Source organism: Diadema setosum, chromosome 14 (assembly GCF_964275005.1).
Source record: "Diadema setosum chromosome 14, eeDiaSeto1, whole genome shotgun sequence".
Taxonomy (NCBI): Eukaryota; Metazoa; Echinodermata; class Echinoidea; order Diadematoida; family Diadematidae; genus Diadema; species Diadema setosum.
In genome coordinates, this window is record NC_092698.1 from 35,835,767 (window position 1) to 35,855,109 (window position 19,343).

General features: G+C 37.9%; 1 protein-coding gene across 1 annotated transcript in view; it reads left to right on the forward strand.

Annotated features, from left to right (window-relative positions):
• The window catches only part of LOC140237458 (myosin-2 essential light chain-like), a 34,420-nt gene extending 16,485 nt beyond the window's left edge, over positions 1-17,935 (forward strand). The window contains exons 5-6 of the mRNA XM_072317383.1: positions 816-893; positions 15,648-17,935. Of these exons, the coding sequence (XP_072173484.1) occupies positions 816-893; positions 15,648-15,676 (107 nt within the window). The 3' untranslated portion in view covers positions 15,677-17,935. The remainder of the gene's footprint in view (positions 1-815; positions 894-15,647) is intronic.
• The last annotated feature ends 1,408 nt before the right edge of the window (positions 17,936-19,343 follow it).

Consider the following 19,343-nt stretch of genomic DNA (forward strand, 5'->3'; position numbering starts at 1 on the left):
TACTGAACAGAGACATGTATACGCGTACGTCGCATTCGTATCGGGATCAGAGTCAATATTTTAACGTGTTTTTAATTTCGCGAATAGCTACTGAATTGCAAAATTTGCGAAAATAAAAACATTGCGAAATATTCACGTATACAATTTATCTGGACAGCTCCTTCACATTAATGTTTCCTTGCTCAGTCAGGTATTGGGGGGGGGGGGATGTGTTGGTCTGATTTATAGTTAAAAGCCTTCAGCCTTTAGTTGTAACACGTACAGTCTACCTTGTCTAAGTCAAATCTATTTGGACTGAAGAAATAGCTTCGACTTTGAGAAAATTTGACTTATGAGGGATTAAAATCAATAGAATATAAAGAGAAGAGGACTTAAAAAGACCTTTGACTTAGCTGATTATACAACTTATGTGAGGTCCACTTAAGCAAGGTCGATTGTATTCCTAGCCCTGTCAAACTTAAAATGAATCTACTATCATGGTTAAAAGAAGAAGAAGAGAAACAAAAAGGAGAACAACAATAGTTTGGTTGAGGAGTGTTGAAATGGTCTGAGGTGGAGCTTTCCATAACATGAAGAAGAGTGCTCATTCAAATGGAAAATAATATTTTTCAAAAGGATGTGTATTCACAGAGAAAAACAGCACTAATAATAGCTATTATACACTAGCTATAGCTATAGTTGGGACTAGTCAGTGTGAGACAGGGCTGCTTGTACACAGTAGTCAAATGCATTGAGTTTATCATTTTCATAATGCTCCCCCTCCAAAGTCTTTTAAGTGCTCAATGTGGCATTGTGTGATGTGTTTGTATCTACAGGGGAGAAGATGTCTGATGAGGAGGTGGACAGTCTCATAGCTGGCTGTGAAGACGCACAAGGACAGGTCAACTATGAAGGTCAGTTATTGATTGAAATAGTTGACCGGGCCCCTTTTGCTTAAAGGATTTATTTACTGTTTGCAGATGAAACAAAAACCCAGGTTTAGTGCTTCAAAATTGTTCTAAAATGTAAGTAAGGGATAAAAACAGCCAATGTAAAAATGTTAATCAGTATAAGCATTGTTAAATATGCAAAATGTGAACAATAATTATGATAAAATTGTTTTTAACTAAACTGTCTAGAGTTATGGTTTATTGAGCAAAATAGTGATATCTCCTTATATTTTATGCTTTATTGCAAAATTTATGTAGCAGGGTGTTTTGTGATACAACTGACCGACACTAGATGCATCAAATTTGATGACTCGAATATTTTTTGAAATCACTGCTCCCAATGGTAAATACTACCTTTAATAGCAATTAATCAGGGACTCGGGTTTGTTGTATGGAACTTCAATAAATCTAGTCATCATTGGAATGAATGCAGAATTTGTCTCTTTCAAATTTGTGTATCTTTTGTGATTTATTCTACTTATCCAAAAGGGGGTCAACTGATCAGATCTTAATGCAGCTGTCATTTGTATGACGCACCTCTTGACCCCCGGGAAATGTGCGTCATGGTCGCGTCAAGTACCACCAATTTGATGACGCGTGGTGCCGTCACGGGAGCAAAATGTCCGTCACAATACTGACCCATTATGTGCGTCATAGTCGGTCATTTAACCAGAGTGTGTCAAAAGGTTCGTTAATGGGACCGTCATGTAATTTTGCGAGGCTTCTTGCATGGGGCATGGTATCACTCCGTAACAGAATAAAACAAACTCGCGATCGCGAGTCGGCCGAATTCACCGGCTCCTGGAAACGCGAAAATGACACAATTTTCAATCAGTTTTATTATAACATACTGATACTCACTTCATTCTCGTATGTCTTCTTTTTCTATCTGATGTCAGACTAAAGGTCTTTTCAGAAAGTTTGAGTACAAATTTGCTCCAAAACCACACTACCAAACACGATTTGTGAATAAAATCATCACATACAGCCCGCGGCATCGCGAAGCTCGCTATCCTTCAATCGCATTCACTGTAGTGTAGCATCGACCGTCGACCGTGGAACCTGCAGAAAAACCACGTGCGTGATGTCGACCATGTGGTACATGTATACATACAGTACACGCGTACATACGTATACAGAAGGCGAGGCATGGCAGAGGCCAGGCCCCAAAACACATACAAACGATTATGGAACTAACATTACTGAGAGTCTATTAAAACTTGCATTAACTTAAAATAGTAAATTCTATTTAAACACTAGCCATATAAACCATGTACCTAACTTGGGTTTAATAAGGTTCGTGTTTATTAAAATAGGCAGGGGCTTCAATCAAGCTGTTTTCGAATCGGGGAAGGGGAGGGGGGAGGTTACGGAAAAAATTACTGTGGCCAGGCCGTAGTTTCGCGAAACTAGATAGTTTGCCATAGCAACGTGTATATCAAAACACGCGTTTCTATGGGATGTCCATGAACTAGGGAACGGTTTAGAGAAATTCGAAGTCATTCGAGGTTGAAGTGGTTTTTTCCTACGCATTTTTTTTTGTTGTTGTTGTTCATATCTAAAAAATTCGATTTCTTAATTTTTTTCAACTGGTATTTGGGAGTCTTGTAATATATTTAAAATGTTGATAGAAATTTCTGAATATATTCAGAAAGTACGCCTAGGCGCCTACTGTTTGGATAAACGGTAAACATGCAGTCTACGTTCGATACGAAGAAATCATTACGTCTTTCACGAGGAAAAACATACAAAACAAACAAAAAACACCTACGAACGAATGTTGATAGCCAAAACTTTGATAAGTAATAAGCAGTTATCATGAGCGTGAACTGAAATTAATTGTCATGATTTTGTTGTCTAACCAGGTGATGACTGCATCTCATTGAACCTACTCGTAGTGAATTTCTCTGGGCATACGAGACCTTTTAAGTATTTCTGGCTCAGTTGCATTTTTAATTGACTGATTAATCGATCTTTTTTTTATTGTTCAGGGAACATAAGATATTCGATCAAGTACATTATATTCGACTGTTTGATGTTTCCTACTAAGCGCCAAAAGAAAGGCTATAGAATCACGATATCTTTGCAATGATTCCTTTAATTCAACTAATGAGCTGGTTCTTCGATCGATATTTCCATGATATTTACACCAAAGACGCTTCTTTGATTTACACGCTGTTTATTCCAGTGCGCGCATTCTTCCGTCTGGCACGCACCTGGGTGTGGCACCTGCTTTTGTGGAAATTTCCACAAGGGGAGAGGGGTGGGGTGTCAAGTTTCTTCGAGCCGAAAAGACTGCATGTAAAACAATCTCTTCGCTCTAATTTATTGTCATTCGTGCTTTCCCCTTATTCTTTGCTGATATTGAACATTTAGATTTAACTTTACGAAGGTTGGTAGCACGTGGTTCTATTTTGTTGTGAGGTGTATGTAATTTCTTTTTTTTTATCATTCTTGGAAAGGAAAAGAAGAGTAAGGGGGAAAGAATAAGAGGGAAAGTAAAATGGAACGAACGGCACGTACGCTCAGCATTCACAGTAAGCCGTCTTTTTACACCAGCATAGTTATCATCATCACCATCAGACATCACTCAGACCATTTTAGCCTTTTCCTATCAACATTAAGAAAAATAAATAACAAATACAAAGTATCAACACCTCCCAACAACACAAATATTTAGAAAAGACAACACACGGCACACTACAGCGGCTGGTATCAACTTCGTCGCTTCGATTCGAAAAAGTATTGCAGCAAAGCGGAGAAATCGCCGTTACGAAAATAGCAGTGCGAGACACTTGAAAGAATTACGTCAAATACTTCAAAGTATAAAGGGAACGGATAAAGTGATATAAAATGGAAGAAATCGTACCAAACGATGTGTGAGAAACGACAGTGGAGAACGGTAAGTTTAGTAGTAGGCTTAGGCCCTAGCAACAGTTTACAGCACCGAAAGCTACGCGAAAATAAGGTGAAAATAAATACACATTGGAAACTCGGTATTGCGACAAGATCCTTAGGATCAAGTCAATAAACGATACAAAACAAAGGAAATCAATTCATTTTGACCGGAAAATAGTTTGTTATAAGTATTCTGTTGTATGAGATCTCCTTTGATAGGCCGAGAAATACATCGAGCTTCCACGATACTCGGGAAAGACAGTTCGAACGCTTTTCACCTGCACATACTGCAGTGCACATCAATACACGAACAGAAACTCACCTCTTCCTTGCAGAAAAATGATGCAATAACGTTACAAAAAACACACACAACACTCTAAAAATCATTTCATACTTGGGAGGCACGGGACAAGCGGATGAAGAAGAAGAGAAAAAGAAGCAGACATTGCACAACGGAACGCTTACCCCGATTCGAATCGAAACAGGGTACTGGAGTGTAGTAGCAGCTGGCTACAGTGTGCAGCTAAGCTACTATACTAACGCTCCCCAGCCGCCCACAACATGGGGATACAGTACCACGGCGATCGAAGTAAACATCCAGGGTCCGTAGGCGACAGGGATTCACGCGGGCGAAGTTCTAGTCCGGGAGCCAGCGGGGGTCAGCCTAGCTGAAAAGGTTACCAATTTTTATGTATATAGCAATTTAGTACATATGCCCCTAAGTATGGAAATGCACGTCTGGCTGGTCATCGGTGGTGGGTGTGGCCAGGAGGGCCAAAAAAGGACCCCTCAAAATTAGGCTAGCCTAGCTGGAAAAGTAACCCCATGAAAACCACTGGAACTTGTTCGTTACACTTACAGGATAAATGAATGACCATTGCCAGACGTTTTAAGTGGTGGTGGGTAGCCGCCAGACGCTCTTAAAGGCCCAACTCCAGCTAGGCTAGCCTAGCTGAAAAAGTAACCTCATGAAAACCACTGGAACTTGTTCGTTACACTTACAGGATAAATGAATGACCATTGCCAGACGTTTTAAGTGGTGGGGGGTAGCCGCCAGACGCCCTTAAAGACCCAAATTTTTCCAGCTAGGCTAGCCTAGCTGAAAAAGTAACCCAATGAAACCCACTGGAACTTGTTCGTTACACTTACAGGATAAATGAATGACCATTGCCAGACGTTTTAAGTGGTGGGGGGTAGCCGCCAGACGCCCTTAAAGACCCAAATTTTTCCAACTAGGCTAGCCTAGCTGAAAAAGTAACCTAATGAAACCCACTGGAACTTGTTCGTTACACTTACAGAATAAATGCATGACCATTGCCAGACGTTTTAAGTGGTGGGGGGTAGCCGCCAGACGCCCTTAAAGACCAAACTTTTTCCAGCTATATAGGCTAGCCTATAGCTGAAAATATAACCTAATGAAACCCACTGGAACGTGTTATTTACACTTACAGGATAACCTCTTGGCCGTTGCCAGACGTTTTAAGAAGTGGGGGGGGGGGGGGTGTAGCCGCCAGATGCCCTCAAAGACCCAATTTTACCAGCTAGACTATAACCCTGGCTGGAAAAGTAACCTCCTGAAACCCACTGGAAACACTGTCGACATAGTATTCTGGTGTTCTTTCAATAACTTTCCACACTTTTGAGCTATATGATCACCAAATTCACTCCTCAGATCATCTAATGATTGCTGTCAAGTGTTAATATTGGTGAAGTCCGACTACGTCAACAGTCAAAAAGTCAATGAACTAGGCCTATGCCATTTGAAAATCTCTGTAATCACAAAGTCGATATGATTGTGGACGAGACATCACTTCGCTTTTCCCTTGTTAAATGGTGAATATTAAATTAATTTGTAAGCTTCCGTTTCTAATTCATACAGCACCAGCATACATGTCTGAGAATAGCGGTAAAGAATATTAGAGTCTTTGGCAACAAGTGCAAAATTAAATTCTGTGCCTTACTTGCTAAACAAACGTGGTAGGAGGACAACGACCTGTTAGGCAATATGGCGGACCAATAGCTCTATATTATTAGTGCTATAGAATAAATGACAATGATGTAGTTCTGAAGCATACTTTTCATTAGATGCTTTTGCAATGACTCAATGTGTACTTTTAATCGAACTAAGTATATATCCATGACTTGCTCATGAATTACGGCAGAACGATTCCGTGAGGAAAGTTTTCTGTCATGTCATTACGGAAGAAGTGAACGTGTCAATATTTTGCTATTTGTTCCATAATTATTTCTGAAGTGGTTAAATGTATTTTCCTAAAACATTTTTTCTTTTATATAATACCTACGTTGCATCCAAATGCCTATTCGTTGAAAAAATGCGGGCCATGTATTCAAAGGTCAAAGATCATATAGGTTAATGGAAGTAGGGCATACATTGTACAACATTTCACTAAGTTGTTGTTGTTGTTGTTGTTGTTGTTTTTTTTTGGGGGGGGGATGATTCAAAGTGTCCTAAAACCTTGTATTTTAATACATGTATTTAGTTTTGTAGTCACGACTCTTGCTATGAATGATGCCAAACTCTTCCCGCTCATACAAATGCAGCCGTTTCAGGGAAATAATTATGATAATGATTGGTAATGCTGAAGTGGTTCATAACATTCCATTGATACTATGTATAGAACAGAAAGTGAATTTGACAATGGTATATGATATCCGCAATTTACTCTTTGACAGGTTCTATCATCCGATTAATAATGTATAAATTGAATATACAGTAGTCCCCTATTCAGTAACTACAGGTTAAGTTTGATATAAGCTGCATTCATTTTGCACGCGACCATGGCGTTATAGCCAAAGATGATTGAATTCTGTAAATCTCTGTGTGCCTGCACAGGATTGGAAAACGAAACAACTTTCTGTGTATAGAACAACGAAACAGAAACTGGTGCATGCATTATCTCAGTCACTTTGTTATGCATCATGATGGTTTGCTCATTGCAGTTCCGGAATCTCAGCTCGAGGGACTCGAATTGATCCTAAATCAGTCGGCATGCGTGTATCACCCAAAACAATATCTGAACACAATTATAACTGCAGTCCTCCATAGTCTGTATTGGTTGTCGATAAGGGCTGGTATCAAGTTTGATTTTCATATTATTTACAGTACCGAAGTTGTATTTAATTGTTTTCATCGAAATGCCCGTATACGGTATGCGTATCTCAGTTAACTCTTTAAACCATAGTTGTAATCTACGTGCCAAGAATCTCATGTTTTCAATAAGCGTGAACTCCAAGACTTGTCGTGATAAGGACTTTAAGACAATTGGCATCGTCATTATAAAACGAATTCCCCTTTTACAAGACACGTTTTAGATTTTAGATAGAAATATGGATTCGTTTGAATGCATACAAACAGCTTCTTAAATCCTCTTACATTTTGTTTTTAAGATATTGTGTATACTTTAGAAGTGTAGGAAGCATGCTCTTGTTTTAGAGGCTTTGAGTACTGGTAAGAAGCATATGTTATTCTTATAGATTATGTGAATAAGTACGCATTCAAGAACGTTTTGAATAAAACGTATCCAGACAACTGCATATCATATTTTCACCTCTTCCTTAAACATGCAGATGTATACTCTTGCCGAGAAGGTTAACTGTTTGATAGATATAGTGCTCACCTTATTGAAAAGGTAATTGGGTAAATTTTTGGTTTCAGTATATTATTCAAACACAACTAAGTTAACTTTTACATTAACATTTTCACAACTCACAAATTCTGCACGCACACACATTTCATGATTCACAAGATCCAAGTTACACTAATCCTATTTACTTTGCAGAGTGCAACAACAACATAAGTTATATGCTGAGCAAATAGGCTTACATCAGTTCGCACTATTCAAGGGTTAGAGTAGTTAAGGAACTAAATCGTACCCGATTTTGTGATGCTAAGTTGCACCTTGAGATGATGGGCAATATTGCCCCTGTAAAGGAGCAGGCAGTGACACTGACTTGCTCCTTTGAAGGAGCAATTTTGCAGCAGTCATGGAGCAAATAAGCACCACATAGGTGCAACATCATAAGGCACAAGGTATCATGCACCCTCAAGAGAGGGTACATTCTTGCATCCTTCGGGCATAAAGTTGCACCTAAAGGTACGAGATTGCGCCTTTTTCAAGGGGGCAAAGTTGCTCCCGAGGGTGTAACTTTCACCCTTTCTTGCGGGTACAAAGTAGCATCCAAAGTTCCAAGATTGCACCCTCAAAACAAGGCACAATCTTGGAACTTTGGGTGTTTCTTTGCACCCTCACGAAAGGATGTAAAGTTGCACCAAGATGTAAAGGCTACACGGGGTGCAAAGGTGCGCCGAAAGGTAAAGGGTGCAAGATAGCACCCTCAAGAAAGGTGCAACTTAGCACCACTTAATGTGGGTGGAAAGATGCACCCTCACGAAGAGGTGCAATCTAGCACCACTTAGTGTGGGTGGAAAGATGTACCCAAGGGAACATTTTCGCACCCTCAATAAAGGGTTCAACATTGCACCCTCTCTGCAGTATTATTTTATACACACGTGAATTCCTTGTTCCTGTGAGCTACGTTTAATATGAGCGTGACCCAGTTAGACACGTGTCAAGCCTTTGCAGACACATAATTTTTTCTTCATATTCTTTGAAGGTCATTTAAAACAAATTTAAATATATATCTATTTCTGTTAAGTTAAGAGGAGCAAATGTGGAGATCATGACCTGTGATACATGTTACGGGAAGTCTATATTTTTATGTCTACTCGGTTTTTTTTTTCAACTACAAGGAATTACCTATGAGCTAATTGGATAAAGAAGCTGAGCATTCCTTTTTTTTTTCATCAGTTAATGTCAGTGCTGGTGTATTGTTCTTGAAAAGTTGGCATCTAAATGTCCTCCAAACCAAGTACTTACTGTATAAAATTATATTTCTGTGAGTTACGTTTCTTATGAGCATGACAGATCTGTAGGCACGTGTCATAGTGGTTACAAACACTAAGTTTCCTTTGCTTTCATCGTTATCAAGGAGCGATTTTGAGCAATTTCAGATGTTCAGTTTTTTTTTCAATTTCGTTACGAGAAGGCAATAATGATTTCATGTAAAATATGTTAAGGAAAGTTGATAGTTTGGTTATTTTATCATTACTCATCTTCGTCTTCTCAACAAGAAGATGATACACATGAGCTCATTTGCTAAAGAAGTTGAAGGATGTTTAATTGCTGGTAGCCACGTAGGGGCTTTTGTCATAACATTTTGCATCTTAATCCCTCGAAACTAAGTACATGCAGTATTAGTTTATAGAAAACATAATATTTTTGTTGTTGCTGTGACTGAGCTTATTCATATGAATTTTAGACATGTTTCTCATATGTTTCTGTCATATGCTTTACTGAAGAACAGCAAATGTTGAGTTTATTGGCAAGAGAGGTTGATCATTACTTTACATTTAAAGGCATAATTTACCATTTGCAGATGAAAGCATTAGTGCTTTAAAATAGTTCTAAAATGTGAGTTAGGGATAGAAACAGCCACTGTCGAAATTTGAATCCGTATAATCGATGTTAAGTGTTGTTAAATACACAAAATGTGAACAATGGTTATAATAAAATGTTTCCAGACTAAACCGTGTACAGTTACGGTTTATTGAGAAAAACACTGATATCTCCTTGTATATTTTAGGTTTTATTGCAAATATTTCATATGGTATATAGGATGCTTTATGATACAACAGACCTACACATATGCATCAAATGTGATATCTAGAACATTTTTGAAATCACTGCTCCCAAAGGTAAACTGGACCTTTAAGCTCATTGAAGTGCCGGAGCATAAACTTGTCTTGAAATATTAGCATCCAAAACCCTCCAAACCAAAAACGTGCAATACTAGACACGACAGGAATTCCTTGTTGTTGTTAGTTATGTTTCTTAAAAACACTGATTTTTTCTGCTTTTGCAGTGTACTATGTTCAAAAACGCTCTTGAACAATTATCAGATTTCGTTTCTTTCTTAAGAGAAGAAAACGGTGAGGTAATGTGAAGCATGTTCCTATATGTTTTATTTCGTTAATAATTTTTCTTTACCCATCTCCTCAACCGCAAGGTGATAATTATGGTACCTAAAAAGTCATAGGCCAAAGGTGTTGAGCTTTACTTCCCCTTTTTAAAGTAAATTTAAGAGCTGGGGCATTATTTTTTTTAAAGTTGGCATTTTAAGCTATGTACACCGAGGACGAGTCTTACTGAATGGATTTCTTGTTGCAGTAGAATTGTATTTTTTATGAGCTTGATGAAGTATTAGACAATTGTATAAAGTGTTTGCAAAAACTGTTAATGTATTCCCTTTTGCTAATGTCCAAAGAGTTCATTTGCCAAGTTTTAATTGTCTTTTGTTTTAATCATCAGGGGTCTGTTTTATCATGGTCATAGTGGAAAGAAACTGAATTATAAAAAAGCCTTCATATAAGAAGAGATACTGAAGGACACAATTTCATCAAAAGTTGTGATTTTCAACATTTCCAAAATGCAATTGATGAATATTTCTCCCCAGGGCACAGAAAGAAAGTAGTTTTTGGTCTTGTTTTTTTTTTTTTTTTTTTCACGTCAGTATGTTATAATACCCGCGGGTTTACGCCCATCCCACCAATTTCCATCCGGATACTGTACCCGGTCCTGTTTTTTTTTTTTTTTTTTTTTTTTTTTTTTACACTGCAAAGAAAATGAGAACACTGATGTTTGAGAAAAATCCCGACATGTTTGATTGGGCAATTCTTTTTTGATGTCTATTATTCTTTCCAAATAAGTTCTTTGGTTATCGCACTGAGGACAAATACAGATACCCTATTTCTTCTACCAAAACCACAACACTGTATATTCACATATTTCTACAGTATTTTGTCTCAACACTTGCCCTATTAATATTTCAAAGCATGTTTCCATGTGCGCTCAAGAAACTCCCCCATTAAAGGAGACCTCCGGGTGATTCTCAGATGTTTACATTTGTACAACTATGAATTAGTTATACTGAGGACAGAGTTTCAGAATTTGTGATAATTGGGATGAGGAATAAGAATATTTTCAAAAAATAGAGCAAATTGCAATGAACAAGGATGATGACATGGGAGAATCACCATAAGAATGCACGAGTTGGGCTCAAGGAAGCAGAACAAAAGAATAAGGCATGCATAGATTATAGACAGGTGAACTCGCAAGCTAGCGGTATTGTTATGGAATTACACTGCTATCATTTCTGAAATATGTGAACCTTATAGCTGGTAAAATTGTGTCTTTGAGAGCGTCTGGGGGCTACGCCCCACCACTTAAAGCGTCTGGCAACGGTCATGCATTTATTCTGTAAGTGTAAGAACAAGTTCCAGTGGGTTTCATGGGGTTACTTTCCTAATTTTCAGCTAGGCTAGCCTAGCTAGTAAGAGTTTGGTCTTTGGGGCTCTGGCGGCTATTGTCTGGCAACGATCATTCAATTATCCTTTGAGTGTATCACAAGAACAAGTTCCAGTGGGTTTCAGGAGGTTATTTTTCAGCTATATATAGGCTAGTCTAGCTGGTAAAATTGGGTCTTTAAGGGCTCTGGCGGCTCCCCCCCCCCCCCCCCCCCACAACCACCATTTACAACGTCTGGCAACGGTCATGCATATCCTGTAAGTATAAAGAACAAGTTCCAGTGGGTTTCACAAGGTTACTTGTTCAGCAAGGCAAGCCTAGCAGGAAAAAGTTTGGTCTTAAGGGCGTCTGGCGGCTACCCCCACCACTTAAAACGTCTGGCAATGGTCATTCATTTATCCTGGAAGTGTAACAAATAAGTTCCAGTGGGTTACATTAGGTTACTTTTTCAGCTAGGCTAGCCTAGCTGGAAAAATTTGGGTCTTTAAGGGCGTCTGGCGGCTACCCCCCACCACTTAAAACGTCTGGCACTGGTCATTCATTTATCCTGTAAGTGTAACGAACAAGTTCCAGTGGGTTTCATGAGGTTACTTTTTCAGCTAGGCTAGCCTAGCTGGAAAAATTTGGGTCTTTAAGGGCGTCTGGCGGCTACCCCCCACCACTTAAAACGTCTGGCAATGGTCATTCATTTATCCTGTAAGTGTAACGAACAAGTTCCAGTGGTTTTCATGAGGTTACTTTTTCAGCTATTGTGATAGGCTAGCCTAGCTGGAGTTGGGCCTTTAAGAGCGTCTGGCGGCTACCCACCACCACTTAAAACGTCTGGCAATGGTCATTCATTTATCCTGTAAGTGTAACGAACAAGTTGCAGTGGTTTTCATGGGGTTACTTTTCCAGCTAGGCTAGCCTAATTTTGGGGGGTCCTTTTTGTGGCCCTCCTGGCCACACCCACCACCGATGACCAGCCAGACGTGCATTTCCATACTCAGTGGCATATGTACTAAATTGCTATACACATAAAAATTGGTAACCTTTTCAGCTAGGCTGACCCCCGCTGGCTCCCGGACTATTCCGTTCGGTGTACACAGTTCGCAGGCAGCGAATTGCGTGAGCGCACACAGAGCTCTGCAGCATTCCAGTCTGGCACGTACTGCGAATAACATGTGCGTCAAGGGTCAGTCATTTTCACGAAGAGGTGCGTCACCATTTTGACTGGTTAATGCGTCAATGTCTCATAGAGGTGGGTCACTTTTTGTGACGGAGGGTACGTCATGGTACTTAAAAGGTATGACGCACATTGGTACTTTGACGCACCTATCCCGGGGGTCAAGAGGTGCGTCATACAAATGACAGCTGCATAATTATTTGGAATTTCATGCTGAGCTTATTTAGTATTTATTTCAATGCAAAGCATAAGAGTTAGCATACAAACATGCATCACAATTGCAATGGAAAGCTCTTGAATTAACTTGTCAAGTCCCAGAAATCATATTTCTGTGGTTTGATGCTGTGTTTGTTTTGTATTTATTATGACTTTTACTTCTTCTCATCATTGTCCCTTAAGGTAAAGTGAAAAATTATTTTGCATTGTAGCCACATGTGTTACTCTTTGTATCAGTGGCAGAATTTTTGAAAAGCCTTGCAAAATTTCTAAATGAATTTTGAAATGGCAACATGTTTTAGCAGATTGAAATCCCTTTCAATTTGGCCATGTTTATTAAATTTCTCATCATGACTTTGTGCAGATATAGTTATGGTAATGGTTAAGTTCTGTCAAATTATGTCCAATATATATGTGACCTTGCATCACAAAACCACCCAAAAGTTGCCAGACATGAATTTTTAGATAAGGGCAGATTCTGAGAGAGCAGATTCAAAGCTTTGAAATTATGTATACGCATTACAAGTGGACTTTCCTAACCTATCTACACACTTTAAAGAAAGTACACATTTTGGAAATGTGTTTACAGAGAAGAGAGGCTTTGAAGTTCAGGGTCTGTTCAAGTACTTCTTCTCACCGAGCTGTGCTCTGTGCTGAATGGGACAAAAACAGGATGTAAAACTCTGTACCAACCACAGTGAAGGGATTAAATCAGATTAAAGCTGCCATCTTCCACACCTATTAGGCATATTCTATTCATGACTGATACCAACTTCAATTGCAGCAGCAACATCCTTTCTAAATGTTATTAGAGTTGAAAGTGAGAAGTGTGAAGGGTTTTAGAGAAACAAAAGGGGCCTCTATGATATACCTACGAAACTATTCTAAACAAAGAAAAAAAAAAGAAATGTTCTAGAAAAAACTACAAAAACACATTCTCCCATTCATTCTATGATCCCAAATCATAAGAATTACATAGAAAGAGAATTGCTCTCTTAAAAAATGTAAAAACTGAAGATTGACTAGGTTGATGCTTGTCACATGCTTATTTTGAGTTCTTGGGTAAAACCAGGGCATGCGGCTTTTTGATAGTTTTGTGATGCACGGTCACATTTAAGTATAGTCAAACTCAGTGGTACCAATTTAGTGATGACAAGCCAAAAATTTCTTCCACAAAATTTCCCCAGGACTTGGTGGTTTACACTATTGTCTTGGTTGGAAATCCCATTTAGAAATGTTGGTTTAATAGAGATATTTCAGAGGGGTCCAAATATTGATGTGAATGAAGTTTTCATGAGACTAGAATAGAGGAATTTTATATTTTACCTATAACAAGTGATTTAAAATTGTGAGCAAAATATATGGAGATATGAGACATAGGCTCGAATATTAATCTTTTTATTCTGTTTTTGGCCCACATCGCAGCCCACCTGATAGAACTTTGCAATCCAGTGGGCCACAGCCCATTGGTTGAGAAGCACGGGAATACAACATACCTGTATAACATCATATTACAAAATGAAGTTATTCTTATCAAGAATAGAATAGCACACTTTGAGAAGATACACAGCATAAACTTTGCTCAAGAATTTGTGTTTACTCAGTTAAAGCAGCATTGATTCACATGTAGATAGGGAGCAGGACCAGATGTTCAGATATTGCACCTAGTGAGACACCTGACACACACAAACATACTCACGATGTACCCCCCCCCCCACACACACACACACACAGCGTTTTGTTTTCTCTTATTCTTTATATGAAATTCATTCAGTGATACAGAAATCATATCCACTATGAGACAATTACTTAGGCAGATAATGCATGTGTTTGATGCATTGATGCTGCTTGATCACATAACTGCATTCATGCCAGGAAAGAAATTATGCAAAGAAGTGCAACAACGTAACATGTACAGTGGAAACTCGATATAACGAGATGGTCGGGACCGAGTCGATTTCCTCGTTATAGCCGATATCTCGTTATATCAGTAGGCATAAAAGAAAGCATAACATAAAGACATTAATTTGCACATGTGGGACTACCCATCATCTTTCAATCAATATTGATAACTTGGTAATGTGTGTGAGGTAATTACTCACCTTTCTGAGTAAGAAGATGTTTTTTCACCTATGAAATCCGACATCAAGAATGTTTTTCTTATTAATTGTAGATGTTTGAATTCGTAAATCTATATGTAGCTTGCGATTGTGTGAAGATCGTCTGTGGATTGATATGTGGTTATGGTATGGGTGTGTGTTGTGTGTGGAAAGCTTGAATTGAGGAATGGTCTGCACAATGCTGTGTGTTACACATTCTGTATGTACATTATGACTGCGTGTGTGTGAAGATGGGGAATTCCCTACGTAGAAAGCCAATCACAGCATCAGATTGCCTCACACTTGCTAAACGTCATGACGATGTCATGTATACGGCTGTCCCACCACATTTTCTGCATGTATCAGTGTGCGCACACACACATGTATACACGTACAACATGCGGTGCTAGCTGTAGAGTGAACTGAAGAAAATATGTGTGTACAAGACAGTTTTTGGCGCATCGAGCTTTACAATCTCGGAACATGTGATAGCACAGGCGAAGTAAAGCTCTACCCGAAGACATTTTGCTTTACCTCGCTATAACAGGTTTGATTGGCTATGTTTTTCTTTGTTTGGAAATCACAAAATTTATCTCGTTATAGCAGTTATTTCGTTATAGCCGATCTCGCTATAAGAGTAGCATGTTACATAGACTTATGTGGAAGCAAATTTGGGACCGGGAAAATTTCCTCGTAATAACCGATATCTCGTTATAGCAGTGTTCGTTATACCGAGTTTCCCCTGTAAAACAACAATAACGTATAGATATGGTGAGCATCTGTTATCTTGGTCTTGATGTAATCCACAAAATGCTGTTTTTTGTATCACTCAAATAATGCCAAAATCCAAAATCATAAGAGGTTATCGTTAAACAAATGATTCACTGTGCTCTTGTGGCAAGGTAATTTGAATTGTCATTCTTTTCTGTACTGTCTCTTTATTTTCACTATACAGAATTTGTCAAGATGGTCTACAACAACTAGCTTTGCCCAGGGAAGCCATGTTGTGCTGTTCTTCACTCATTCCTTTCATCCTATTTCTCTCTGTCAACCAATCCTGGAAGGTACGGTAGTCTCTTTATGACTGGTATAAAGGAATTTCTCTGCAAGTTTGGAAAATGAAAACACATCAGCCCTTCGTTCACCATACGCCACTGTTGTTGGATGGACGAGGGCATATAGGTGGACGTTTTTTGCACCAACTGGATTCTAACAGCACCATGCCCTATGTCCTATTTCAATCCCAAGTGAGTGAGAGAATTGAGGCATCATCAAGCTATAGGTGGGACTAGTCAGTGTGAGACAGGGCTGCTTGTACACAGTACTGAGAACATAAAAGGTTAAAGTGTTTGTACCTGCCGACACAGTGACTACGCTTTTAAATCTTTTCTTTTCTTTTTTAGAAGAATGATTTGTGTTTCCATCTGCATGTTTGTTCAAGAGGTCCTGCTTCATTTGCGTTCATCAGTAATTTTGTCATGGTCCATCTTTGTGTAACAAGAGAAAGGCCATTGTAAGATGTCCTTTCATGTTATCTTATTTTTAGAGGAAGGTCACTGTGAACTGAAAGGTTACAAATGAGCATTTACATTTGCCTGTGGCTCTGCCTCTTGATTGATCAACTTATTTTTTTTCTCTCTTTTTTTTTTGCCATACATCATGAAGATTATTTACATAGTTGGTCACAGAGTTGTCACTCCTGTATCTGTGACAAGAACTTATGTAAGAATCCATTGGAGTAGCGACTAGTCTCCGAGAAGCGTACAAGTGCTTTCTTGTTAATTTTGTTTTTCATTCAAAAACAGTCCAACATCACTGAGCGATGATGTATGAATGCATATCAAGCATGGTACATTGTTCATCGCATACATACAATTCAGGTGTCGTAACAGAATAAGGTGGTTGATCTTGTAGACAGCAGCTAACACTACTTTCTGTGACTTGATGCAAAGGGCCTTGTTTTTCCTGTGCTGTGGAGTCAGATCCCTGTTCTGTCTCACGCAAGACTCCCCGAGAAAACTGCATTCCAGGTTATTATCTTCTGTACGTGTACAATATAATTTTTATCTACCATTCATCCTGCATATTCTTCTTCTACATCTGCTTTGTGTTGCTACAATTTTTTTATTTATATGAATCTGTTGAAGTTGGAATGTCTTATTTTCTTTCTACTGTTACAGAAGCTGGAGTTTTCCAAATTCTCCTTAAAAAAAAAGAAAAAATAATAATCTAGTAGTGCTTCCAAATTAATGACAGCTGTATACACTGGCTCTCATATCCCACATATAGTATTGCAGATCAAAAGCACATTCTGTGAGATTTGATGTCACAAAGAATAATGATGAAGTGATAGCTGATTTTTACTTTTTAGGTAACAATTTTATATGCAAACTGTCTCTGGGTGTAAGCATTTTAGAAATTCATACATTATATTTCAACAAGATTTATTTCTCTTTTTCATTTTGTCTCTTTTTCTGTGGCATTATTAGTCCACTGCTATTTAAACCAAAATATGTACAAGTGTGTTTTGATAATTCTGCATTTTATATAACGCAAAGATTATGTAGGGCACATTGGTATGCAGGCATAGGTTTAGCTATTTATACAAGTTAGGTACAAGCATATTTCATGTCACCTTTTCACATACAATATGTACATTTGGTAATCTTTGCAGCTTAAGAAGTGGCAGACAAACATGGACACAAAGAACATACCTTTCTGGAACTTACATTTTCATCAGATGAGTGATCTACACTGTATTTAGAAATTTAAACATGTTAAAAGCGTAAATTAAAAACTGTGTAGTTACGGCAAGGCTCCCCTGTATTAATTCTATCAAATGTTCAAAAAGAAATCTAATTTGCATGGATTGTAGTGTCCCTACACTCCTACAACTTCTTTATTTTTCATTTGTTATGAGAATGCAGGACTAGCCTTTGCCAACTCTCATCTTGCTAACATCCCTCATTTTCTAGACATTACCCAGACGATTTGAACCTGTATTATGTCCTTGGTTTGGTAAACCTCAACATTACACTTTTGAGTCAGTCAGTCCATTATCATGAGTAATTGTAAAATTCAATGCATTTGTGTGAAATATTGTCAATGTTCCAGCAACTGCCCTGTATTGCATTGTTCTTTTTTTTTTTTTTTTGGCTAACATCATGACAGTATGGATTAAATATCTTGTAGAATATTTGAACATTGATTATTTACAATCAATAAATTACAGTTGTTTCTGTACATTTTCTTTGCTGTCATATTTCTTTTGTTATCATGGCTCTTGTGGTTGTTTAATTTGTTGAAGACATGATATCTGTTGTTTGGCTTTTAACTTCTGATAAATATAATATATATACTGTGTAACATAATACACATGATTATATTCTCCAAATAATTTAAATGTCCGACATATAAGGACTTAACATCCTAAACGGTAGTTTATGGAAAAGAAAAAGAGAACTAAAGTCTGAATATGTATATGTGTGTATATATACAGTGCACTCCCATTATAACGAACATGGTTATAACGAAATTTTGATATAATGAAAGAAAACTGCCTGTCCTGAGGACTTCGATATAACGGGAGTCCACTGTGTGTATACACTGTACACTGTATATATATATATATATATATATATATATATATATATATATATATATATATATATATATTTATATTTATATAATATATATGATATTTAATATATCACATATGATATATTATATATATATATATATATACACATGTATACATGTATATATATATATATATAAATGTATGTATATATGTATCTTACTGCTTACTTATAAGGCTCTCCATAACTTGTCTCCTGGCTACGTGTCTGCACTTATCAGTGTACGACGACCAGGACTATGTTGTACTGGCCTAGCTGACTCTCCATGTTCCCAATACCCACCTAAAAATGTATGGGGATAGAGCCTTCTCTTCTGTTGCGCCACGTCTGTGGAACTCTCTACCAGTCCAGCTTCGGAATTGCTACAGCCTCAATACATTCAAGTCTGCATTGAAGACTTATCTTTTCCAGCAACTTTGTGAATGATGTGTGACACTTTGTGGGAGCTGGGCGCCTTTGAATGTTTCTACAGATAAATGGCGCTATATTAATGCTGTTTCATCATCATCATCATATATTCATATATATATATATATATATATATATATATATATATATATATATATATAATATACATATATACAGTACGGTATATATATAGCAGAGTGGTATATTGGATTTTATGCTCTAAACTCTAAACAAGAGATCTTGATTTTAAACTCTGCCCTACAAGTACAAGAACACATGTATATCTTTGGGGGAAAAAAATGTTTTATTGCAACTGATTGACAGATTGCCCCACATCGACGTAAATAAGCACTGAATTGATCAGTTGCAATGAAAACATCTCGACGGAAGAATTTCATGAATTTGAATAACAAAGCAGTACCCGCTGCATGCTATAAGGATTAGAACCAACACTTGCTGTCGGGCGAAAGCTCGGTGGTCTAGTGGAGATGACGCCTGTCCGGTGATCAGGAGGTCGTAGGTTCGAATCCTGCTCGAGTATGTACGCCCATGATTTTTTATCATGGCTACTACTAAACACTGATCAATTCAGTGCTTATTTACGT